We start from the raw sequence: 27,375 nt of genomic DNA on the forward strand, positions 1-27,375 counted from the left end.
TATCTTTTATTAATTGGCAAAAAAATCTGCCAATGGAACAAGTGAAATTCTCTTGGTAAGATTTCTTGAAATAAGACATTGTATTTAAACTTTACAAGATAAGAGTGATCTTGAACTTAGCTGGGAAAACTCTGTTTTACCTATATTAATATATATTAAGTAACAATATATTAAGTAACAAGAAAGTACAATTTTCATCAAATAAGCAGTTTCAAAACATGTTATAGAAAAGTGCCATTACAAGTACAAGTTAAGTGCTACCATTTGTTAGTGCTACGGTTTGCTAGTGTTTTAGTCAAGGTAGAGTCTAAAGAGGTGTGTCTTGAGTTTTCGACGGAAGATGTAGAGCAGGGCTATTCAGTTGGGCCAGATTTTTAAATCGAGAAAGGTTAGTTGGGCCAGTCATTTCAGCAGCGAAGCAGCTCGTAATGACAAATTTTAAAACCAACACAAACAAATTTATTGAAAAACATTTATTAATTGTTTCTCTTTTGACTTTGGTGAGTTTGCACAGCAAAAGGTGCATAAAAAACAAAAGAGCTAACTGAACAGAATCTGAGGTAGCTCCTACTTTTTCCACTTACAAAAGAAAAGAAACTGACCTAGGCACCTCTTGCCTAGGCCTACCTAGGCTACATATCTGACCTATTTGAGTGCATAAAACAAAAAAGTGCACAGTAAGCAATTCACAATAACATTAAGTTTCCTTTTGAAATAAAATAAACATCTTGGTCATATTTGACCCATGCAGGAACATCTCAAAGTGCATAAAAATAAAAAGTGCAGTTTTCGCAACTTTAACTAACTACACAAGCTGCACACTGAGGGAACATATTTTACACATCCCACATTATATGGATGTAGTTAGGCTACATTTACCCTGCTGACTTAGTGGGAGAAGTGACATTTTTTGTTTTGAACGAGAGCAGTGACTTTAGGCTCGTAAGTTGTCAATGCTATCCGGAGGCATTGATGGAGAGTACGGTCAGTCAGGGAGCAACGAGAGTTGCTTTTTATCGAGTTCATGTGTGAAAAACTTGACTCACATGTGTATGTTGATCCAAACATACTTAGGATGACAATCGCTACTTTCTTTATGTTAGGGAACTGATGTACGTTGACATCTGTCCAAAACATTGCGGGCCCGTTAGTGCAAAGCTCCTGTGCCATGGTTACAGATGACTGCATGTCAACAAGTTCGAGTGTGAATTTCCCCTCGTCAATGGAAGGAACCACTTCCTTTGCCCGGGCGGATAAGTCCCCTTCTATTGCAACAGTGAACGGGTCTCTGGCAAAAACGGCCACCTCTGTGGGCAGGACAAGTCCATCCAATCGACCAGCAAAGTTCTTTTTCAGGCTCGCAATGAAATCTGTCATCACATCCGTGATTTCTGCCTACTAAATCAATGTAAAAAAAAAAAATCGATGTATTTGCGGAGTGTCGGAAAATGGAGCCTTCGTCCTGTGCTCAAATCAGTTGCGAAAAGGTCCAGTTTAACTTGGAATGCGCGCATCTGTCCCACAAGGTCAATGACAGTTTTATCTCTGCCTTGTAGTCCCAAATTGAGATCATTCAGGTGTTTGAATATGTCGCTCAGAAAGCAGGCATTAGCCATGAAGTTGTCGTCCAGTATGCGACTCAAGTGCGTTTCTGCCTTTTTTTGCTTGCTGCTGCGAAGGAAAGTTATGATCTCCTCTCTGAGACCACAGAAACGCTCCAGTGCTTTGCCTTTGGACAGCCACCTCACGTCATTATGCAAAAGCAGGTCTTGGTGCTCAGCAGACATTTCTGACAGCAGCATGCGGAATAAGCGGTGTTGGAGGATTGATGTGGAGCGAATAAAATTAATTGTAGCCATCACACTGTCCATTGTCGTTTTGAGCGCCCCGCTTAGTTTTGCGCACAACACCGCCTGATGCACAATGCAGTGTAAGGACATCAGCTGAGGTGCTACAGCGGACCAACGTGCTGCCAAACCATTCACTTTCCCTGTCATGGATGGAGCCCCATCTGTCACAAGCATGCACACACGCTTCATATCCAGACCAATTTTCCCAAAAACTATATTGCCAGTTGTGTGTCCTTCTAACGGCAGTAGGGTGAGCAGCTCCTCTCGGAAGCATTTGCCGTCAAAAAAACTGACATATATGCACAACTGAGCAGTATCAGTTTTGTCTGTGGACTCATCAACTGCTATAGACATAGTGTCAGCTTTCCTCAGGTCTCCTAACATCGTTTCATACACATCTGCAGCAAGAATTTCAACTCTCCGACTGTTGGAAGTATCTGACAGGGGTATTTTTTTTATAGCAGATGCCACGCTCGTTTTCATTTTATCGTCATTTATCACCTCATCCACGATGGCCAGCATACAGTCCTTCACGGTTTCAGAGTCTGTGAATGGCCTTTTCTTTTTTGCCAATATCCAGGAAACACGAAGGGATGCTGCGGTAGCTCTCTCTTGGGCTGTAAATGACCGTACCATAGTAACACTGCTCCGGTTGTAAGATGCAATCAAACTCTGCACTTTTGCAGCCCTCTCTTGAGATCCCTCGGGAAAATTGGTGCGGAAAGTCTGGTGTTTTTCAGCGTGGTGCCGCCGCAGATTGTAATCTTTAACGGTTTTCATTGTCAATTTTACATTTCAGTGTTGAGAAAGACATATTGATAGTAATGTAGGCTACCGCCGGCACAGCACGCTCTTTACATTTTGGTAGTTTTGGCGGGACGCAGAATTACCAATCCCACTATGGCCACGCCAAGACCCGCCCTACGAAGCAGTCAGGGGATAGGACCTGTACACGGACACCTGGCCAATCGTAGTGTGTGAATGCTATTGAAGGGCGGGTCTTGGCGTGGCCATAGTGGGGGAAAAAATATCGCTGGCGGGACCCTATTTTCCCTTTTATACTGTCTATTGCGGAACTACGGGCTGGGCCACTCTGAGGTTGCCTTCGGGCCGGATGTGGCCCGCGGGCCGCCAAATGAATAGCCCTGATGTAGAGGCTCTCTACAGTCCTGATGTCATCAGAGAGCTCATTCCACCATCTGGGAGCCAGGACAGCGAAGAGTCGCGATCTTGCCGAGTGCTTTTCTCTCAGTGAGGGAGGAACAAGCAGCTTGGCAGATGCAGATCGGAGTGTGCGGGTTGGGATGTAGGGTTTCACCATGTCCTGGATGTAAACTGGTCCCGATCTATTCACAGCATGGTACGTAAGTACCAATGTTTTGAACTGGATGCGGGCAGCCACTGGTAACCAATGAAGAGAACGGAGAAGTGGTGTGGTGTGGGAGTATTTTGGGATGTTGAAGACCAGTCGAGCTGCTGCATTCTGGATGAGCTGCAGTGGTCGAATGGCGGTAGCAAGGAGACCTGCCAGGAGAGAGTTACAGTAGTCAAGGCGGCATCTGGCAGTTGCGCTGTTCGCCTCTCTTTGACAACTCAAAGTATTGTTGTCAGACTTGCTAAAGATCTGTTTCTGTGTGCAATACATATTCTGGAGAGGATAACTTCACAACCTTTTCAGGGGTTTTGTGGTTTGCAGGAATTGCGTTCACAGGAGTGGATGTCTGTCACATGGGTGAAGTATTAAAGGAGGAACTTTCGGATAATTTTGAGTGTTCTTGGCCTGACTCCTGTAAAATAAAAGATAATGAACTACTGCAAAAATCAACATTTGTTTTTCTGCACACGTATAAAGCAATATTCCATTTCAAGGTTTAAATCGCTTACATCAACTAACTGAACATCTAACAATGAATCTAAACTGAATTGCACACATGTAGACTACCATGCCTGTTACAAAAACTCTTTGCTGTTGTTATTGTAGCTCAATTTAGGCCACTTTACTGAGAAACTGACCTCCGATGCACGCCAGAATGCTTTTCTCCGTAAAAAGTTCTCTGGGCCAGGGAAAAGATCCCGCAAGTCTTCACGAGACAGGGTGCTCATCATTGTCTCTGTGATGTTTGCAGCTATTAAAACATTAGAAGACAAACATACCAAGATTAAACAGTGCCCTAGAAATGAAACTTCATGAGACTATTAAGCCGGCTACACACTGGCTGCTTTGCGTGAGCTTGGCGTTTCTGTTGCATGGATTTTTTGTTGCATTAGAAGCTGACGTGGCGCTGGAGCTGCTAGCCTTGTCTGTACACATGTACATTTCCCATTAATTTATTGCACTCAAGCAGTAGTATACTTCATGTTTAACATAAACATATACTGATTTGATTACAGCAAAGACAAATATTGCACCTGTCAAAACGAAATATTCTGTAGCCTACAGTCAAAAATGCCAACATTGTTTTTGCTGTAATCAAATCAGTATATATTTATGATCAACATGGAATGTTCTGGAACATTCATGTGTCCAGAATGCATCAGACAGGTTTCTGGTGTGTAAAGACATCGAAAGATCCAGCCGCCACGCTCACACCATGCAGCCAGTGTGTAGCCGGCCTTAGAAGTTGACACTTCATTCAGATTAGGTAGCTAGTGTGAAATGTATGTTCTTGTTTGTGTGCTTTTTACATGTTCTATGGAGCAGATGTTGTCACAATGCAGTAAATAACACTATGACCATATAAGGCACACAAGGGAACTGAGGGATGAAGGAGTACAGAAAGCTTGAAGATAAATCCCTATCTGACACAGTACTCCGTTGCACAGAATGGTACAGGGGGGGGGGGGGGAACACCTGGGCATCTTGGACAATAGCCGTTTGAGACCAGAACCAGCTCAAATTAGTCGTCAAGGACGCGAAGAGATTATTAAAAGGGCCAGAGTCAGACATCAGGCAGTCTTGGATGGATCACTTTGTGATACATATGTAGTCTCCAGGTGCACCTGCGGGGAATTGCTCAATGTATCTATTTCTCTTCTAAATAAATGTTAACTTTTTAACTTGACGGGCCGGATTCTTCTCATCAACCAACTCGGGGGGATTGAAAATCCCAACAATTTGGGGGCTCGTCCGGGATTGAGAAGTTTTCCTGCATAGGTGAATTCGGTCCAAAATGCTTTCACCCGCTGAACACTGCATACTCCAAGGCCGCTTCAAACTAAGGTAAGCAGAAACTTGTTACCACTAATTCTGCATATTGAATAATCTGAAATAAGGAGTACGTTGTGGTTTGGTGGCGAGCACAGTGAAAAAGTGCCGGCGAGCACAGTGAAATAGTGCCGGCGAGCACAGTGAAAAAGTGCCGGCGAGCACGGTGAAGTCGTGCCGGCGAGCACGGTAATTCGGAAGGTATCGGCGAATACCAAGGGATCCAGGATCTGGCACAAATAAAAGGATTTGGATCAGCGTCCTTATCCCAGTCTCAGGTGTGGCAACCCCCCCACTCCCTGACGAGGGATGGCTTCGCTAGGTTAGGTGGCCTGGGGATCTGGGGACCCTCAAACTACCACGGGCTGGTGACCCTAGGACTTAGTGTTCCTCAAAGTCGAGTTAAAGAGAAAACGTGTGTTGTAAAAAAGAATATGGCACATTGAGAACAGCGGTGTATAATTGCGGTGTGTAAAAAAAATAATAATAAAATAAAAAAGCGGTGGAAAGGAATAGGGGAGAGAGAAGTGTGAGTGTGTATGTGTGTCTGGGTGTGTGCGTGAGGGAGCGAGCAGGGGGTGAGAAGAAAAGGAGACAGGGAGAGAGTGAGAAGTAATATGATAAATAAATAAAAACGTGTTAAGAAATGCACTTTGAGAGAAATTTTGGAAATAGGTTTTATGGAACCGAGAACATAGACAAACCGCAAGGTCAATCATAAACTTCTGGCTATAATAATTAAGTCTGAGAGGTTAAAATAAACTCACAGACGCATTGACTCCGTAAAGTTAGAATAAACCTCGGACATAGAATAAAATCTGCGGGGCTAACATAAGCTCGTGGATCATAACATTGCCTCTGAAAGGTTAGTATAAACTTTCAGAACATAGTTGACTGCTCCGGGAGGAATATACATAAACTGGATCACTGTATTAAAATGGAAGGTGAATTTGACCGGGAAACAGGTGATGGCGGCTGGGGGCCAGCGCCAGGGCTGGACTGGTAATCGGGCATACCGGGCAAATGCCCGGTGGGCCGACGCACTTGGGGGCCGGTCGATAGGCCTATAAAAAAAATATTTAAAAAAATAAATGTTTTTGCTTTCGACCGGCCCATAAAGCAGGGACAGCGGCCCATTGGTTCATTTTCCATACTGACACTGGGCTGGCCCAATCATCTCTTAGCAGGCTCCACCCCTCCCTCTCCGTGTGTCAGTCAGATGCATTCAGTGACTCCGAGCTAGAAAGAAATGTGTGGATTAAGGCAGTAGGGTTGCCACTTTCGCGGGCTGACGGGGGGGGCGCTAGCGGTCGGCGGCCAGGCTTGCACAACCTCACATGCTCCGCTCTGGCAACCCGGCACCCGCGCGCACACACTGGTCTGATGCGCCATTGATTTAGCAGGCTGTGATTGGCAAATCCAAATTATCCATAATTTGGGATGTCCCGGGTAATACGGGACGGTTGGCAAACCTAGCTCGCAGGCAGCAGAGGAGAAGGTGCAGCAGGTGTCAGTGTGACAGTGAAGTCCAGGAGGGACAGAGTGAGCAGGAGAGTGTCATTGAAACGGTAAGCAAGCAGGTAGCTCCATGAACAGGGAGGGAGTGTTAATCAGGGCGGGTGCGTGAGGATAGTGTGTGTGGGCCTGGCTGGGCCACAACCAAGATGATGACGATTTAACAGTTACCTCAATTAATGAATATCATAATAAGGCAACAAACATTATCGTTGTCGGTTGTTGCCATTATAAAGTCTGAGTGTCAGGTTGTCATTTGTCAAATTGTCACTTAAAAGTGACTGCAATGGCCACTCAGTTAGCTAAAGTAAAATAACACAGCATAAGCTATTTTACACTGTTATTGTAGCTAGCAGAGTTGAGAGTTTACTTATTCAATTGCAACTTGGGATATTCTAATGTAAACATTTAAAACTCATAACGTCGACGGCCCTTCTTCTCTAGAAAAAAAACTGAAATGATGCCATTTGATTATTTTAATGATTACTCGCCCACAACGAGTTACACGTTAGAAGAGGTCGCTAACGTATGTTATTTGGGGGTTAAAAACCATTTTTAAAGCTGTATATTGAACTAACTAGATATTTTCTAATGTTTCATCTGAATTTCCAATATCAGCAATATGCAATATTACGGCAAGTGAATACTCTAAATTGTATATATATATATATATATATATATATATATATTATCAGGACGTTTTGTGTGAGTAATTTGTTTGTATAGGTTTTTTATGGGAAGTGTCTCAACAATTAGAGGTAAATGTTGTTTGGTGTCATATTAAAGAGGGGGGTTTGTGCTCTTTAAAGGGATAGTTCACCCAAAAATGAAAATTGTATCATCATTTACTCACCCCCAAGTTGTTTCAAACCTGTATGAATTTCTTTATTCTGATAAACAAAAATATGTATTTTGAAGTATGTCGGTAATCAGACATTTGAAGGACCCCATTGACTTCCATAGTATTTTTTTTTCTACTATGGAAGTCAATGGGGTCCATCAACTGTCTGATTACCGACATTACTGTCCATGGCACTTACAGTAGTCCTCAGCTTTGTATGGGTTTTTGGGAACGTAGCAATAGATATGCATATCTACAGGGAAAGCTAGGATAGTGTACTGGTTGGTGGTTGTGTCCGACCGATTGTGGGGGGCCGGTCTGAGCAAAAATGCCAGGGCCCTTTTTTGTCCCAGTCCAGCCCTGGCCAGCGCCAGGATATCTTGGAAAATGATGAATGACCAAGTGAAATTGTTGTTGTTGGCGGTGAGGGGAGATGCCACCGAGACATGAAACATGATACGGTGGAACGTACGGAGCATGCAGTGTGGAAGTTGTTGGAGAGTTAGTTTAACAGGCAGAGTGTCACTGACGCAGATATTGAGAAAGGAGAAGAAAGAACTAGAAGCTAGATTTAAATAAAAGGCCGGTTTATTGGGGAAGCGTAAAATCAGTTAACAAATCAAAGACCTGGAGGAACATTGTTTCACGTGGTTTTTGTGTTGGATAAAAAGAGGGGTTATTCGTCGGCACAGAAAGAGGCTGCATGTGAAGGGGAGACGGTATTAATCCATACAGAGATCTCACATAATAGAGAAAAATGGTAATGGTACTGAAACAAATAGAAATTAGGAGTTTCTGTTAGCTGTAAAAACAAAAGCATCTTTCTATTAACCGAAATCTGTCTGGGAAAATAGTTTAAAGAAAAGTGCTGATAGATAATAATAATATGTATAATTTAGTTATGAAAGCAAAAGAGGAAATGTTTTTATGTTGAAGAAGCGCAGTAGTGCAAGAGAAGAAGTGTAAAAAGAGACTTTAAAAAGTGAATAACAAGGAGATGTGATAATTTGTGATTAATTCTCCTGATTTGTTTTTTTCTTTTAAGAAGTGATATAAGGGAGACGAATCCTCCTCTGCTTGTTTATCCTCCGACTCCTCCTCCAGCCTTCATCCACCTGTCACGCCCTCCCCAATCACCTGCACCTCCCTAGTGTATTTAAGCCCTGTGTGCCTTGTCGCGTCATTGTCTATTGTCACTCGTCGTCGGTGCACGTTCTTTGGTTTTGTGTCTGATTAAAGAGCACTCTGTTCGAGAAATCCTGCATTTGAGTCCTCCCTGCAACCTGCTCCAGCTGCCACCTGACAGAATGACGCGACCAAGAAAGGACTCAGCAGGGTTTTACCCAAATGAAGAGTATTTGGGAATTCGCCTTGCGTTTGGGGGCCCACGCAGCGTGCAGCAGGCTGCTCGGCGCAACACCAACACCGGCTTGCCAGCGGACTCCTGGAGCGACTTGGGGCCCGACTACATCGATTTGAGGAGCCCTTTCTTCCAGTGGAAGACCAATGTCGTTGTTGGCCCCAGGAGCTACCAGCGAGACAACAACTGGTATTATCAAAGAATTGATTAGTTAACCTGTTTAGTCAAAATGAATGAAAGCTGTTGGGATGAAGCCTGAGTGACTGATGTGAAAGAGTTTAATTCAACAAGCAAATTTGGTTTAACTATGAGGTGTCAGTACTGACATGAGGGGTAATTAATTAGTTACACAAAGGCTAAAAGAAATTTATTAAGTAACTCCTCAATGTGTATGAGAATAAGAATTGGTAACGTGCAGTGAAAGGTTAATACAGAGACACAATGTCAGAGATAAGAGATGCACAAGACTAAAACAAATCTTTGTGGAAACAACAAAAGGTTTTGAGAAAGTAGTATTTTTTGGTTTGGTTACTGTTGGAGCTATATTTTTATTTTTGGGCTCAAGTTAATTTATAGCTTCATTTATTCGTTTATTTTCTTGTTAAGGTTAATTTGGTTTATTTTGTATTTATGCTTTACTTGTATTGTCGTTTATTGGTCACATGGTGTTATGTTCATTTGCATAAGTAGGTCAAGGTGGGAGGTACTTCAGGCTAGGAGGGCATATGGGTTTTTACCAGCGTGAGAGAGGCAGCAGGAATGTCTGTGAGCTTGCTTATTCAATTCATTTTATTTTGTATAGCCCAAAATCGCAAATTACAAATTTGCCTCAGAGGGCTTTACAGTCTGTACACATGCAACATCCTCTGTCCCGAAACCCTCACATCGGCACAGGAAAAACTCCCCAAAATATGAAAAAACCCTTCAATGGGAAAAAAAGGGAAGAAACCTTAGGGAGAACGTCAGAGGAGGGATCCCTCTCCCGGGATGGACAGACTGCAATGGATGTCATGTGCACAGAATCAACAATGTAAAAGATGTACAATACATTCAATTTCTCTAACAGAGATGATACAAGTAATTGCAAGTAGCAGAAGAGGTGTACGGCAGGACCACTGCAGGGACAACCTCCATCAGATCGAACCACCATCCACAGAGGCTTCTGTGGGGAGGGAGAGCAGAAAGATGTTGGTTTATGATGACAGTAATATGAATCATATTTAAAGTAATGATGATGGCAGCAGCAGGTGTCAGCAGAGCCATGAGCCAGGAGTCAGAACCGGGGTCCGCACGAAACTATGATCCACGGAGACCTGCTAGGCGAGAAAGCACAAAAAACTCCCGGAAAGAAGCTTAATTAGTGATGTACATTAATAAAACATGGATGATTGTGGGAGGAGAGAGTGAGAGTAAAAGAGGGGCTCGGTGTGTCCTAAGAAGTCCCCCGGCAGTCTAAGCCTAGAGCAGCTTAACTAAGGGCTGGTCCAGGCTAACCTGAGCCAGCCCTAACTATAAGCAATATCAAAGAGGAACGTTTTAAGCTTTATCTTAAATGAACTGACCGAGTCTGCCCCCCGGACTGAAAGTGGAAGCTGGTTCCACAAAAGAGGAGCTTTATAACTGAAGGCTCTGGCCCCCATCCTACTTTTTAAAACTCTAGGAACCACAAGTAGCCCAGCATCTACGGAGCGTAGATGCCTTGTAGGGCAATACTGTGTAACAAGCTCTTTAAGATAAGACGGTGCCTCACCAGCAAGTGCCTTGTAGGTGAGGAGAAGTACCTTAAATTCTATTCTTGATTTAACAGGAAGCCAGTGCAGAGAAGTTAATACAGGAGTTATATGATCCCATTTCTTAGTTCTTGTTAGTACACGTGCTGCAGCATTCTGAATCAGTTGGAGAGGTTTAAGCGATTTACAAGAGCAGCCTGATAACAAAGAATTACAGTAATCCAGTCTAGAAGTAACAAATGCATGAACTAGTTTTTCTGCTTATGTGTGTGAATAAACCTCCTCAAACTCAATCTTGTTATGGACATCACTTTGCTTTGGTACCTCTGAACCTGCGTAAAGCCTAACCATGACGTAGCCTCAAGTGGCCATTTGAGAAGTTTGTTATTATTTGTTTTGTTTAAGTTTATGGACAAATAGCCACTACAGTTACATTAATGGTAATAGAATACAGATATAGACATATACACACATATATGTTTATAACCTAAGCGCAATTCCTAAATGAGAAAGATAAATAGTGAAGAAACTGTAAACAAACAAAAATCTTAATTGGATAAAAGAACTTTGTTGTTTTTGTTTTTATCATATGAGGAACATGTGCCAGTGCATCCTGAATTGGACTCCGCTTCGCCACCCGCTGTGATCTCCCTCGGTACCACCAACCTCTCACCACACCAAGGATGAAGAAGAACCAACAACTACAGCCCCATCAATGAACATTACGAAATGCTTGGATGATTGAACGAGAGACGACAGGAGTCTGACGAGCAAAGCGACCAGGACTCATTTGGTGGGTCTGAAGAACTTTTACTCCCTTGGACGTTGACATGAAATTAAAACGTCAAGGGAGCAGAACTTTTGGAGAACAACCAAAGTCTTGTCAGCACAAATGATACCGAGCTGACAAAGGAAGAGCCCTGACGAGAGCATTAGTTCGCTATCTCTGTTCGGCTGCAACGATATACAATAAACACTTAAAACACAACCATGTACCATGTAGTTTACGCCCACATTTTCATTTGCAGCACCTATCTGGCAGGTGTAACCATAGTTTTTACGACAGTCTTGCGCTACCTACCTGTGCCTGTGACTAGTTTACCGTCCTCTGGCCCGTGACATCTTCGAAGATGATTTGGCGTTGCTTCATATGCTACATATTTGTGGCATTGACTCTGAAACAACTTTTGTGTCACATTAACACCATGCACAGTCGCAGCCCTGACTTTCGCGTCGTGTGCGGGATTGATGGCTGTCCAAGTGAGTACAGGGTGTATAACTCCTCCTTCTATCATGTAAGGCGGACACACGCGCATCATCTTCTCCAAGTTGAAGTGGAGGAGGAAGAAGGACCGACTCGCCACGGTTTACCTGGAGCAGGTGTAAGGACAGCCGCAAACGACCAAACCAATGCAAGCCCTGTGACTGAAGCGGAGGGCTCAAGCATTGTCATTCCAGCAGTAAGTTGTTACACAAGCACAATTAAACGTAACATTTATTTAGGTCAACTGCTTGATCCAAGCACGTGTTGGTTTTTTTTCAATGACAGGCTGCGGTTGTAAGGTTTAGATGAAGTAATAGCGGTGTTGAAAGTAATGCGTTACTGTGATTCCACTACTTTTGTCAATGACGAGTAATCGAAGCAGTAACTCAAATACAACTAGAAAATGCATTTCCTGCTGAAAATGCGTTGGAATGCAGAAAGCTGAAATTAATTTTCAGTACAGAAATGAGAAAAGCTTGAAAGAATTGCAAAAAACAAATCGGAGAAATAAATAATCTCTATGTGTTTTAAAACTGCTCAACTAGCAGTTTACAAAACATGTACCTTCTGTGTTTTTTTTTTTTTAAATGTCGGCAGATTTGAATTGAAGCTTATGGGGCTCGGGGACAGACTGTCTCACTATCGGGCTCCTCACACAAAAGGTAAATAACTGTGGGATTCCATACTCTGAATCCCACCAGCACAAGCACTGCATTGTTTTTCTTTAGAAATGAAGCCTGAAAAGTTAATATATTGTGGCCGTGAAAGCAAAAGTTCCTTTTTTTTTTTTTTTTTACTGAATCCTGACACGGCTCCCACTCTGCCTTGCTCTAAGAAAACCCAATACACACATTTACACAAACTCAGAAACGGACCCAAAAGACTAATGAAACATGATTAGTGGTTATGAAAAAAGTATTATAGATATCTACAAGCTGTTTTTTTTTGAAAATTGTTAAGACTTGTGTCAACATTTTAAAGTTTAAATGGTGTCTCTAGCTGAAAGATTGGCGAAGCTGAAAAGGTTGAAGTTTAAGAGGATTTGAAAACAAACTCCATTTGAAAACCATGTTAAAAATGTTCATGAACTTAATCAATATAAATTCAACTATAAGAGCTAGAAAGCAGAACTGCATTCCAACTTATGAGCTTGACCAACTATCCAACTTTTTGGCTGACATTCGGGTCCACAGAGACTTCTATCTTCTATCTATAGAAAATCTCAAAGCTTCTTCTGGCAATGGAGAAAGGATCTCTTGGAAGATTCCAAGGAAAATCTCTTAATGAGATTGAAGGTAACTTCCAGATTTATGAACTTTACAAAGAGAATTAAAGGAAGAAACATCAAAAATCATGCAGTGGGATGGGGTGAGTGTGCTCATCAAACATGCTTTTCTTTATGTGACACGAGGGACCCGAATTAATTTTCACTCAAGGGACAGAGACATCTTTACCGTACAAAACAATTTATTAAGACAATACTATAATTATGTACAATAGATATTTATAAAAGCTTGCTACCAGAAAATCTATATACTCGCCCGGTTCCCTAGCCACAGCGAGGGTAGGGCGGCCGTCTGTGTGGGGACAGCGAATCTCCCCATACAGTAAAACACCCAGTGCCACCTGTGAACATGCAACAACAAACACACACACAAACACGGCACACTCACTACAAACCCACTCACACAATGACAACAAGAAAAGTTAAAAATAGTTCATGCAAAGACCACGCTACAGCATGTGAATCAACCCGAGTGTGCCCGCGCCATTCCTCCACACAGCGAGCACCCCCCACTCGAAATCAATAAAATAAAATAAGGCGAGTACACAAAAAAAACGGAGATCAACAAGAACAAGGAAACGCACAATATAGCAATACAATCACGGTTAACAACACTCAGTCGTTATTGTGCAACCGTGAGAAAACCTGGGGCAAAACAGCAGCTGTGCGCCACCTGAAAATTAAGCAGATTCGGTTAAATAAATATTGTTTGTCTGCGGTGGTCCTACGATCCTTTTACCTGGAAAGGCTGAGGCGTCAGACCCTCCCCGACGAAGTTTAACGGGACTCCACTCCGCCGGCCAAACCTACAAAAATATTTAGCAAACTGACATTGCTGAAATAACACTAGACCCGCAAGTTAGCAACCTACCTACCGATCTCCCTTTCGCTCACGGTAAGGAACCGGGGGACAGCTGGGACAAAGTGGGTGTCGCCTGCTAGTTAAATAAGACGCTCCCTGATGACGTCAGTCTATCCCGCAGTGCTACCTGTCACATTTAGATGAAATGGAACCAGATGTTAAAGTAGGTGAACTGGAAAAAATTGGAGACGAAGATCGAGGCAATGACGATGACTATGATGGAGATAGTGAAAATTTTCTGTAGTGTTTAGGTGGTAAAAGCGAATGTTTCTGTTGGGCTGAGTCTGAGACCTTTTCCACATGTCTTGCCCTTACTATGAACCGCTCCGGCTTCACACCGACATTCAAAAATCGCAACATAAAGCTTTGTCCAACTAATGTATTCCCAAAACGCATTTTTTCTGCTGTTTTTTCTAAATTCTAATATATATATTGTGGTGGCGGGCGTGGTTTCGGCTCGGCTGCAGAGGGAGAGAGAGGGGGAGTGGCTGGGGGAATGGTGACAGCTGGAGGTAATGAACCTCCAGCTGAGGACAATTGAAGAGATGCTTCCCCGTCTATTTAAAAGAGAGACCGACCGAGCGAGCGGGGTGTTCCAGCAAGCCGGAGAAATAATAACAATAATGACGGTTACCAACTGTGAACAGGTGTCTGTGAGTCCTTACGTTCCCCCATAGTAACCCAGCTGGTACAGTGGCGCCAAACGTGGAGGGGGGACAATGACGGACGACAACAGGCAGGAGATACCGACCCAGCCGTTTATGGCACTGGGCCGAATGATCAGGGAGCTGGCGGCCATCCAGCGCGACCAGGCGGAGGCCAACCGTCAGTTCCTGGGGGCGCTCCAAGCCCAAATGGGGAGACAAGCCCAGGCGTTGGAGCAGCTCGCGGGGCGGCCAGCCGCACCCCCGCCGGCGCCCGGGATGGCGGCGTTGGCCGGGCTGACACTACACCGGCTGACAGCGGGGGATGATGTCTTGGCATACCTGGAGGCTTTCGAGGCGACGGCGGAGGCGTGTGGCTGGCCGGAGGACGAGTGGCCGGTGCGGCTGTTACCGCTCCTGACGGGGGAAGCGCAGACGGCGGCCATGGGACTCCCACCGGCGGCACGGCGGGAGTATGCGGCCGTCCGGAAGGCCGTGGTGGACAGGCTGGGACTACTCCCGGAGGACCACCGCCGCCGGTTTCGCGAGGCCAGGCTGGGGCCGGAGGACCGGCCGTTTTCATACGGGCAGCGGCTCAAGGACTCCGCGGCCAGATGGTTGCTGCCGAACGGGCCGGGTGGGGCGCAGGCAGTAATGGAGAAGGTGGTGTTGGAGCAGCTGATGGTGGGGCTCCCGGAACGGACTGCGGCGTGGGTGCAGTGTCACCGACCCCCGACCGTGGAGGCAGCGGTTACCCTGGCCGAGGACCATCTGGCGGTGCATCCCAGCGGGGGACTCTGGTCGCGGGACCGCTAAACGGAAAGGTAGTCAGCTTGACTGGCCCCGTGAGACCGCGAAAAAGAAAAGTAGTCAGCTTGACTGGTCCTGTGAGACCGCAAAACAGAGGCCCTTTCTCAATACCTGAGACGGCGAGAACGGACTTGCGTTCCGGCGAGAATAGACTCGGGAGACAGACTCGGGAGTCCTGACTCGCAGGTTCGGGAGAATGGAGAACGGACATTTCCGCAATTGGAACAGCAGCTGACTTGATTACGTCACCATGTCAGCTGGTTTTGCTAATACGTTTTAATTTAGTTTTTGACTTAAATATTTTACTATTAACAAGCTTTTGTCTCATTTTTGTCTCAGAAATTGTATATATAATATTGAGCACCATGTATATATAGTCAGTCATAAAATAGTTAGCTTTATCATTTTAGGAGGAGGAGGTTGGATACAGTAACAAAAAATAAACTATTGTACTAAAATATTTTAATGCACACACACCTACCGTTTGTCTTGTTACTCAAACATCAAGAGGCTGATAATCAGTGTAGTGGTCCTCGTACAGCAAGCTGCTGACCACACATCAAAGATCTTACAATAATTCATATGTGGATTTTTTTTATTCATTATTATTATAATTCAGAGCTTCAGATTTTCTTAGAAGCTGAATAGAGTCTCGAGGACGGTCTCCTCATGTCCTTTAGTTAAAACATCGTTAGTTTTAATGCACAATGATGGACAATAAACAAGCTGCGCTCTGCGGATACAGACAATACGTTAAAGTTACATTTAAACATGAAGTTATGAATCTAAACTCAAAACTGTCCTCAAACAGACGCAACCGGTGAACAACATCAGTCTCTGACACGACATTAAAACTTATGAAGACTCGTTATAGTACAGTTAAATCTCATGTATAACCGCTACGGAGACGTGAAAACCGGTGAAGCATTTCACAGAAAACTGGCTGCTCTCACATCCACGGAGCAGATTGTTACGAAGGCTGAATGTTGACAAACATTTGCTTTAACAACAAAAGTTACTTTAACAACTAACGTCAGTCATAAAATTACATTACGTTACTTAAATAAAGTAGTATTTATAAAGTTCGACATAAAGTTGTGTTTATTTTTCCTCTGTCGTTGTTGCCTGTTGCTGAGGTGAAATGCATTCTGGGATATTTGGCTCTCACAAGAACAGACGAGCCTGCTCCGATGCATGCCCGGTAAAATGGGCGGGGCGAGTCATATCCGGGTATTATGACCGTTCTCGGACAGATGCGGACTAGAATTGGAACAGTACTCAGGCTGCGACTGATGACGTTTCACGAGTCCACGAGAACAAAAGTCCACACAAGAACGCATATTGAGAAAGGGCCAGAGTGTTGTCAGCTTGACGGGTCCTTTTGGACATCTTTTGGGGAAATTGATGTGGTCCTGTTAGAGCAGGAAACAGACACGTTAAGCCAGGTAACATTAAACCTAGGAAACACAGCCACATTAAGTCAGGTCACGTTCACCTAGGAAATTGGATTTTCTTAGGGAGACTGGAAGGAACTACGGCGGTCCACTGCAAGGGGACGCTGACCTGGCCTGTGGTGGAAGATTTTGCACAGACAATTGTAAAGTAAGAAACAAAGGCTCTGAGTCAAATATGTCTTTCTCATTTATTTCCTTGCAAGGGAAAAAAAGTCACAACAGCTACGTGCTCTCCAGACTGTCGTGAACCTCCTTGCCCCCTAACAGAACGAGGCAGTTCTTATACCTAAGTTCAGTTATCGGTGGCGTCAACAGAAACCTTGAACACCTTGTTGAGTATCTACAGCCAGGATACTGGGGACATCTAATCCATGTAAAACACGTCAGTTCTTTGACCATGGACTCGCCCTCCCAACACAAATCTGGTTATACACATATGACCTACTTTGTTTAGTCTCTACAGCTAGGACGCTGAGAACATTTCTCAGTGTGGAACACTTCAGCTCTTATACCATGGCCTTTCCATCTCAGCACTTGCAATTAATAAACTGGTTATACAAAGGAAGCATTTAGAAGAGTTACATATATTTTTGCCATTACAGGCCTACCGACCTGCCAAAAGGGAATGCACCACCACCATTATATGCATGCTTACCCGCTCATTTACTGCTTATAGATCTTGCTTTGCACGTACTGCGCTACGACCAGGGCGGAGGAACGTCACAGCCTCTGATGACCCCCCTGCCCTATTGGCTGAGAGCTTGTCACTGGGATGCTAGCAGCTCTAGCAGTTAATACCTTCTGGGATTCACGGACCCTCTTAGGCTTCCAGAATCCAACTCACCATCCTTGATGTTGGGGAATGTGTGGGTTGCAGCTGCGCAATGTACCCTTTGGCAGGGATGACGAGGAGGTACCTTGGTTATTAGTTAAGCAGCTGCCCCTAAACGAATGCCCTGCGTAAGATTAATTTCAGCCCTTAGTTGAGATTGCTGGCCGCGCTTGATTGTCATGGTAAATGCAATCATCTGAAGAAAGGAGGCCATGGTCTAGCCAGCCGTGGCTTTGACCAAAACCCCCCCAAAACACAGTTGGCCTGCATGCCTCAATGTTGCTGAATCAGAACCGCTGTTGTGGCCGTTACACTAACCCATTGAAAGCACTGACATGCACGCTCCGTCAGTACCGCTCCTGTTCCCATATCGGTTGCGGCTGTTTGCATAAATAAGACGCCATGTCCTGCTAGCAGCATGGAAATACACTTCTCCGCGGCATAATGCGTATGGCGAATTAGCCTCTTCGCGCAAACTCTTGTCATCATGCGACGAGTGTAGCTTACATGGTTCCAGTGCCTGGTTCTGCAACGCGGCTGTATCTTACGGGCAGTTGGGTTGATAGACTCCTTCCCATCCATGGTTCTAAAGGGGCCTGCCTGTGCTGCAAAGCCATTCACTTTTGCGTGTGAAAGTTGTTGGTATGTTCTTGTAACAGGTAGCACTGCGGGTTTGCCTGACGTCATTAGTGAGCGCCCTATTTAACCAGCAGGCGACACACACTTAGTCTCAGCTGTCTCCCGGTTCCTTACCGTAAGTGAAAGGGAAATCGGCAGGTAGGTCGTTAACTTGCGGGTTTATTGTCATTGCACAAACGTCAGTTTACAAAACATCGTTGTAGGTTTTTCCGGCAGAGTGGGGTTCCTTTAAACTTCGTCGGGGAGGGTCTAACGCCTCATCCTTTCCAGGTAGGAATCAATTGTAGGACCACCGCAGACAGACCGTATTTATTTAACTTGTGCGAATCTGCTTAATTTCCAGGTGGCGCACAGCTGCTGTTTTGCTCCATGTTTTCCTTCACGTTCTGCAGACTAGCGATCGAGTATTTGTAATCGTGATAGCATTGTGATCTTTTATGTGTCCTTGTCGACCTTGCTGTTTTTGTACTCGCCTCATTTTTATTTTATTGATTTCGAGTGGGGGGTGCTCGCTGTGTGGAGGAATAGAGCGGGCACTTTACTTGAATTGACCCTCGCATGTAGTCTAATATGGTACTTGAACCACTTTTTAACTTTTCTTGTTGTCATTGTGTGAGTGGTGTGTGTTTGTAGTGAGTGCCGTGTGTGTGTTTGTATTGTTGCATGTTCACAGGTTGCACTGGGTGTTTAAACGTACGGGGAGATTCGCTGTCCCCACACAGACGGCCACCTTACCCCTCGCCGTGGCTAGGGAACTGAGCGAGTATATCGATTTTTTATGAGTAAACTTTTAAGAATATGTATTGTGCCTTATTATGCTATTGTAAGGTGAAGATGTCTCTGTCCCTTGAGTAAAACAAATCTGGGTTGCTCAGTCTTATTGGGCGACCGCCCCTTCAATTCAATTAATTTCTCCTGAACATCTTTTATACGCCGGTATTATGCTAACTGGATGGATGGAAAGGATGTAGTTATCCGACCAATCACAGAACTTGCGTGTTGCGCGAGGCTTGGTCCCGTATTTATTTATGCTATACATTATCTATATCATAGCCTATTTGACTAGAAAGTCATGTCCAGTTGTAGCAGTTATTCTGCTATACTGGTCTTGTAGGTGATCGATTACTTGTAGTCAATACGGTGGACCCGGCCTAAGTACCTTAGAAGCTTCACGGTACTGGTTGCCGACCTATTACTCCCGTAGTTCACGCTGAGATCGCTACCCAGCTCTGTAAGAGTCTAGCTCATGCCCCCTCTCAGGGTATGCATTACATTATACCGCGCAAACAATGTCTCAGTAGACAGCTCTGCGTGCTCCGTCATGGAGCGCTTACTTCAAACACCACAGAGCGTCATCTCCCGACTCTGCGCTAGCATCACATGAGGAAAGCCGGACAGTGCTAACCGGGGAATAGCTTTGCATCGCGGAGCGTGTCCATACGTTAACAGTTTAGTATCTGCATGCCTACCCGACTGCGGGTGCCTGTGAATGCCGAGCTACTTCAATCTGCGTGGATGCGGAGGGTCGACTTGCCGAGTGTTAGCCCCTCAAAGGGCTGCTTGCTGGACGGAACGCTGCGCGTTTCCCAGGCGTTGGACATGAAGGTGATTTCCATCCTCGATGTTCCGCAGTAGCTGGAGAGCCGGTCCGGGGTGTAGCGCTCTCCCGCAGTAGGAGCTAGCGCAAATCGTGGCAGTGGCAACTCGTTGAGGCACTTCCTGTTGCAAGTTGCGGTGCCTGTGGCTCTGTGGCAACTACCGCGGTGAGTCGTGGCAACTGCTTCGGCTCTGTGGCAACTGCCTCGTGTAATTACTCGGTCAAGAGAGGTAGCTCGAGCGGTGCCATGAGTTCAGGTACCGCTCCCTCGGTCGGGGGAACTAAATGGACCGGTGCCTCAAGTTAAAGGAGCGTTACCACGGTCTATTGGAGCGATGCCTCGGCTGGTAGCGGTACCGGGAGCGTGTGCTTTATGCTCCCTCAGCGCGTGCTACCGTTAAGCCCTTGACAGCTGTGCTACTGTCTCGTTTAGAGGGGAGATACAAGCTGCCGTGGATTGAGGTTTGCACGTGTATGGAGCTGTGCACTCCGGCGCCGAGTGAGTTCATTGTTTTCATAGCTTTTGAAGGAACGACTGGTAGTAGTAGTGACCGATGTACATGTTCTTTGTCTCTATTTAAACAGGAGAGAGTCACTACTGTTGTTTTGTATGTTAGTTTTATGCTATGTTATGCTGTTAAAAGAAAAGCACTCTGTTATTTGTGTACACCGTTCAAAGTATTTTCTTAATTTGACCCATTAAGGCTGTGCTCCAAGAGTGCAGTCAGGGGAAATAAAGAACCCACATTAAAGAAAAATAAATACATTTATCAGTGTCCTGTCTCATCCTTTTAATCAGGCAACATATGTATATATATATGTGTCTATATATGTGTGTGTATATAGATATATGGGTGTTTGTGTGTATATATGTATGTGTGTGTATATGTGTGTTTGTGTGTATGTATATGTGAGTTTGTGTGTGTATATAATATATATATATATATATATATATATATTGTGACGGGGCGAAGAAACACACGGCACGAGGGTCACGGTGAGTGCCCTGAAGGGCGGATATTATTAGGTTGCGTGAGGGTTTTTTCCCTGGTGCTCGCTCCTCTCTCTCTCTGTCTTCTTCCCGGTGCGCGGTGCTGCAGGCGTCCGTGGAGTCCAAGGGGACGGAGGGATGGCGGTCACCCACTGCTCTCTGGGGGGGAGATAACACAAGTTACTCGGGTCCTGCGGGACATCTTCCTCCCCCACGGTGTGTGCCCCTGAGGCTTATCAAGCCAGCGCCTGATGGCACGCAGGTGTGGCCGCTCAGCCCGTGATGAGCAGGTGCAGGTGTGCCTGTCTGTTTCCAGGGCGACGCTGACGAGGGCTCAGGACCTTGTGTCACAATATATATACAGTATATGTGTGTGTATGTGTATATTGTGGCGGGGTGGAAGGAACACACTACACAAACGGCTCAAGTGAAGTCCCCGGAGGGCGAGGTTTATTTACAACCGTAGTGTCAATTAGTGGAGGTTTAGCTGGTGAGGTTTCACGGGCCCTGGTTCTCTCTGTGAATCCGCTCGTGGGGGAGTCGGTGCAGTGCTCCAGGGGTGCCATAGGGTCATTCCCTGCTTTCTGGAGAGAGAGAAAGGCGCACAAGAGGGTTAGCCTTACGTCTTCTCCAGGGGGCCTCTCTGTCCCTTCTGAACCTGCAGCTTAAATGCAGCGGAGCTGACAAGCTGCCGGTGTGGCCACTCGGCTCGTGGGTCCGGCTGATGTACAAGACAGGATGCTCCTCACCTTCCTGAATCTGGGACAGGACGGCTCCCAGTCCTGTATCGGAGGCATCCGTTTGCAACAGGAATGGACAGCCAAAATCTGGAGCTCGTAGGACCGGCTCTGCAGTCAATGCCGTCTTTACTTTTCTCAACGCCTCCTCAGCTTCGGGCGTCCAGTTGATTTTCTTTGGCTGACCCTTCCTGGTTAGGTCATCAGGGGGGAGGCTAAAGAGGAGAAGTTAGGTATAAAACACCGATAATAACCCGCCAACCCCACTTTTGTGGGTGTAATTTCAGACCCGCCGCAGACACTCTCTGCAGCACCAGCCACAGCGACTCCAAGACCGTTTTGAAGGAGCTCCCGTGGGCCAGGATGTCGTCCAAATATACCAGACATCTCTGACGGGGAATGCCACCCAGCACCCGGTCCATGAGTCTTTCAAAGGTGGCCGGGGCGTTGCACAGGCCAAAGCTGACGACCCGGAACTGCCACAACCCCCTGTCCATACAGAAGGCCGTCTTTGGTCTTGCTTCAGGGCTGAGTGGCACCTGCCAGTATCCGCTCCGCAGGTTGAGTGAAGAGAACCAGGAGGAGCCAGACACCAAGTCCAGTGACTCGTCGACCCTGGGTAATGTATTGCGCCCTTCTTGGTTACACTGTTCAGCGGTCTGTAGTCCACACAGAATCTCATCTTGGGGCTCCTTTTTTTCGACACCATCACCACCCCCGAGGCCCATGGACTGTCTGACGGTTCGATAATGCCAGCTCTTTGCATCTCTTCAACCGCTCTGTCTGCAGCCTCACAGTGAGCCATGGGGAGGCGCCGGGGACGCGTCTTGATGGGTTGTGCATCTCCCGTGTCTATTTCGTGCTGCACCAGGTGTGTCAGGCCCACTTTGTCGTCTGATAGTGCAAAAATGTCTGTAAAGTCAGATAACAACTCCCACATCTCCTCCTGCTGCCATTGCTCCAACTGGTCACAATTCTGTTTCCATATCTCCCTCACCGCAGCCAGCCTGTCCGTCCCCTCCACCGTAGTGGCGTCACGTGGGTGAGGTGAGCCGGAATGTGCCGAGCTGGGCTGGACGTTGCTGTGGGCATGGGGCACCCGAGGCAGGGCACTGCGGACTGGGGAGTTGTCGCTCTCGTCCAGGGTCTTTGTATCCTGGCAGTGTGTCTCCACGGCCCCCGGCGAAGGTCAATGTGTTCTCCCCTATGTAGGGGAAGAATTTCATGAGCAGCATTTGTTTGTGAGACCCTCAGGACTGTGGGGTGACCCTTCTTAGGAGACCTGTGACCTGTCCGAGTTTATGATTGCCTCCGGGCTAAGATTGAAGATTGTGTTTAATTTAACAATTTTTTATGTGTTGGCGGTTCTGTAGATGTTCTAATGTATTTAAAGTTAAGGATGTGATGTTCTGGATGTTCTTTTAATTTACACCACTGGTGTATGTTCTAAGAGTTTTGTTTTCTTTCTTTCTTTTTATTTTCGATTGTTTTAGAATTTCTCAATTTGATACCTTAATTGTCAAAAATGACAAAAAGAGAGGAATGTAGGGGAAGAATTTGATGAGCAGCATTTGTGTGTGAGACCCTCAGGACTGTGGGGTGACCCTTCTTAGGAGACCTGTGACCTGTCCGAGTTCATGATAGCCTCCGGGCTAAATAGAGAAGCCAACAGATGCCTTGACTGATCCATATCCTGTGTGTTATCTGGTTTTGGGTTGGTGATTGATTGATCGCCATGGTGATTGATTGATCACCATCAAGGGGGGTCAGGGGTGTTGACTTACGACCTTTGGGAATTTTCCTCTAACTCTGTCCTGAGGGTTAAGGGGGGGTGACAGGGGTCCCTCTTCCAGAAACGTATAAAAACTCTCTGTTCCCCTCTCCCCTTTGTCAGATCTTCCTGCTCCTCTGAGGGAGAAGGAACAATCTTTCCCTTTTCAGCTGAATTGTAGTCATTTGACTTCTGTCTGTACTTACGGCTTGTGTTGATGATTTCTGTATTCTTTATCATTTTTCTATATTATAGTTAGTAATAAATACTTACCGTATTTTCCCGACTATAAGGCGCACTTAAAATCCTTTTTTTTCTAAAAAAACGACGCGTGCGCCTTGTAATCCGGAGCGCCATATATATGGATCAATTGGTTGATCCATACTGGTTAACGAGGATCCATTGGAGGGAAAGTCTGGTGCCAGCAGCCGCGGTAATTCCAGCTCCAACAGCGTATTGTAACGCACTGTGTTTTCATGTTCTCGAGCGGTGTTCCACTTTACAGAGTTTTGGGATGTTCAGTGAAGGGTGCACAATGTTACGTCACTCATCTTAGTGCCACCTATGGGGACGCGGGATTTGTTGTTGTTTTGGAGAGCGATGTTGTGTTTTTGTTCGGCGTAGGCTACGGCCGACAGTAGCCTGTTTCTCGACAATAAAACCAGAAGATAAGCACATTGTCCAGAGATTCATTAGCGAGAGTCGCTACAGTATATTAAAGCTCGTAGTTGGATGTCGGGATCGCGCTGACGGTCCGCCGCGAGGCGCCACCGTCTGTCCCAGCGCTGCCTCTCGGTGCAAGATGGACGAAAGCATTTGCCAAGAATGTTTTCATTAATCAAGAACGAAAGTTGGAGGTTCAGAGATATTGTCAGAGGTGGGATCAAGTCACTGTTAGGCAAGTCACAAGCAAGTCTCAAGTCATTGCCCTCGAGTCCCGAGTCAAGTCGAGTCAAAGACGAAGCAAGTCCCAAGTCGAGTCACAAGTCACAGCCAACAAGTCTCAAGTCGAGTCACAAGTCGTACCATTTTAGTTTCGAGTCATTTCGAGTCCTTTTATTATAGTGGGGACGGGGAACCCTGGGTGATGGTGCGCTGCCTCACAGACCTAGACTACGAAGGGAAGGGTAATGGTGGATCGACTGTGACTGTGTTATAGTACTGTAACGCTCACCCCAATGCTGCAGCGTAAATAAGGAGGCGATGACTGGCTTGCAACTCCGCTGCATTTATTTATATAAAACAACTCAACTTCGGTCACTGTTGGCCGTCACCACGCCGAACGAACACTTCCGCATTCACGGCCCCCCAAAACTCGGGTTGTCTCGCGTAACTACAGCTGGTAACGGAGCATAACGTGAACACATGCAACATCTGCATAACTGATTAACTAATAACTTTAACTCAGCTCATTACACTACTTTAAAACGGACGTTGACATAATGTTGGCGAGGATTTCCATCGGAGTCTGAATCCGGGTTCAAAAATCCCGATTTTTGTAACCATGAACGAGCTGTCTCGTTGATACGGTCAAATGGACTGCAGTGATTGGATGTTGTTCAGGCAGCGCGCGCTCTCTGCATACAGGTGTCGCATATTTTTTTGACAGATGCAGATAAACAGAGCGGCGCGGCCGTGTGAAAATGTTATCCCCCAGTTTTCATGGGAAGTAGCAAGTCTTCTCGAGTCAAAAGGCTCGAGTCCAAGTCAAGTCACGAGTCATCGGTATTCAAGTCCAAGTCGAGTTGCAAGTCTTTGTACGTTTTGTCGAGTCGAGTCTCAAGTCATCAAATTCATGACTCGAGTCTGACTCGAGTCCAAGTCACATGACTCGAGTCCACACCTCTGGATATTGTTAATATCCACATTAACGTTTGAACAACGTTACCATGGGAGTGAAGAGTTTTCAGAACGCTAAATAACGTTTGATTTAGCACAGCCCGATCTAGTGGATGCATAACGCAGCCCCAGTCAAACGTTTTACTGCAGTATCTTCTATTCTATTCGCCTTATAATCCGGTGCGCCCTATATATGAAAATAGTTCTAAAATCGGCGATTCATTGAAGGTGCGCCTTATAATTCAGTGCGCCGTATAGTCGCGGAAATACGGTAATCATAAGCAAGCCCGCTAGCCGAACACCGAAGAAGAAACCAGTCTGTCACTTTTAGGCGGCTCTCTAACCTTACAGCAAGGGTGGTTAAGGCCTCAAGACTCTCAGAATCATCCCTCAATGCTAACTCCTCCCTCACTGGGTTTTTAAGTCCTCTGAGAAAAAAACCCTGGAGTGACGCATCGGACCACCCAGACCCTTGTGCTATGGTTCTGAAGTCGATTGCGAACTCTGCCACGCTGCGGGACCCCTGTCTTAGAGAAAGTAGGCGTGAAGCAACGTCTTTGCCTCTAATTGGGTGATCAAAAACTCTACGCATTTCATCTGAGAAGCACTGATATGAAGAGAGTATAGGAGACTGGCTCTCCCATATGCTGGTATCCCAGGCCAACGCCCTCCCAGTCATGGAGCCCATCATGAAGGCAACCTTAGCTCTATCGGTGACGTATGTAGAAGGTCAAAGGTCAAAGATTAATGAGCACTGCATCAAAAAAGACTTGCATGTTCCCAGGTCTCCGGCGTAGCGCTCCGGTGCAGGCACATTGGGCTCCTGGGAGCAAAAGGTGGGTCGGGCAGATTGCAAAGGAGGAGTAGCCGCCTCTGGGGCTGGCGGGGGTGGCAAAATCCCAAGTCTGGGTGTTACAAGTGTTTATATTATAGATTTGTTTTTTGTTCTTTGATTTAGTGTAGGTTTTTTCCTCTCCCACGAGTGATTTTCATTTCATCATCGGCTCTTGCCGCTTTTTGTTAATAAACTTAGATTTTTTGGTGTACCTTGTCGTGTGAGTCGTGCATTTGCGTTCCGGACCATTGTCCGGTCGTAAAGCTGGCATTAGAAGAGTGGAGACATTGGTTAGAGGGGGCCCAACACTTGTTTATTTTCTAGACTGACCACAAAAACCTTGAGTATATCCGCAAGGCTAAGCATTTGAACTCTCGCCAAGCCAGATGGACTCTGTTCTTTAACTGCTTTTGACTTCAAACAAAAAATACTTAAGTAAAATTACAGATTTAAAAAAATACTTTAAAAAGTAGAAGTACACAAAAAACTCCTCAATTACAGTAACACGAGTAAATGTAATTCGTTACTTTCCACCTCTGGCCTTCACTAACAGTCATTCTCCTCACTTCCACCTAACAGAGAATGTGCAGATGGACAGCGACGATGAGGATTTGAGTCTCACGGTCTGTTTCTTTTTTCTTTATGATACTAAATTTGACTATGCATATGTATTAGAGTACTAAAACCAGACAAAAGCAAAGTTTAAATTTGTCCGTCTGATCTCTTTTCAGAAAGTCCGATCACATCGAGTGAGACCGAAGCAAATGAGACCACGAGGCTAGATGTAAGCCATACGGATGCAGCTCCTCAGGAAGAGCATGATGGCATCGTCTCAAGCAACACACCACAAGATTCCAGAAGTACCCTGCGTGCAGTCGCTCTCGTGTCTGCTAAAAATTTGTTTTTCTTTTACCTTTCGTCATGAGTTTATTGATTCATTTCCTCAAACATGTCCATAGCACTAGAATAAAAACATATATTTAATTACGCTAATTGTTGTGCAGGTCGCCAACCATTCCAGAGAAGGATGTGGGAGAAAAAGGAGATCCTCGCTTTCGATAAGCACATATTGTCCTTCATCACTTTGTGTCGTGTTCCAGCGAAAAGCGACTGTGATAAGTGCCTTGAAAAAGTAGCTTTAAAAAAACTAAATTGGGGGGCTGTAAAATTTTACATCAAGAATTGAATTACAGCTCTCAAGAGAAAGTCAGCATGGCTGTTGACACGCGTTATGGTTTCTGTGTCACATGTTTAAATGATATCCTTGAGGTAATGTTCCGTGTTGACTACCTCATGTCATTTATTTACTGTATT

General features: G+C 45.5%; 1 protein-coding gene across 3 annotated transcripts; it reads right to left on the reverse strand.

Moving 5' to 3' along the window:
* Window positions 1-289: 289 nt before the first annotated feature.
* LOC134132190 (SCAN domain-containing protein 3-like) lies at window positions 290-20,447 on the reverse strand. Of its 3 annotated transcripts, none has more exons than XM_062563547.1 (3): window positions 13,926-20,447; window positions 3,864-13,856; window positions 290-3,637 (listed from the first exon to the last, which is right to left on the reverse strand). In XM_062563547.1, exon 3 carries the CDS (start codon window positions 2,628-2,630, stop codon window positions 1,404-1,406), a length of 1,227 nt encoding a protein of 408 aa, XP_062419531.1. In that variant the 5' UTR covers window positions 2,631-3,637; window positions 3,864-13,856; window positions 13,926-20,447; the 3' UTR covers window positions 290-1,403. The 3 variants fall into 3 exon arrangements, with proteins under 3 accessions (XP_062419531.1, XP_062419530.1, XP_062419529.1); XM_062563546.1 differs by having other exon boundaries at window positions 290-3,374; window positions 3,521-3,637; window positions 3,864-14,494; XM_062563545.1 differs by having other exon boundaries at window positions 3,864-14,494.
* Between the last annotated feature and the right edge of the window lie 6,928 nt (window positions 20,448-27,375).

The sequence above is a fragment of the Pungitius pungitius genome, chromosome 7 (assembly GCF_949316345.1).
Source record: "Pungitius pungitius chromosome 7, fPunPun2.1, whole genome shotgun sequence".
Lineage (NCBI taxonomy): Eukaryota > Metazoa > Chordata > Actinopteri > Perciformes > Gasterosteidae > Pungitius > Pungitius pungitius.

Excerpts from the sequence above, each read along its gene's own strand:
- LOC134132190 (XM_062563547.1), bottom strand. The coding sequence starts at position 2,630 with ATGAAAACCGTTAAAGATTACAATCTGCGGCGGCACCACGCTGAAAAA.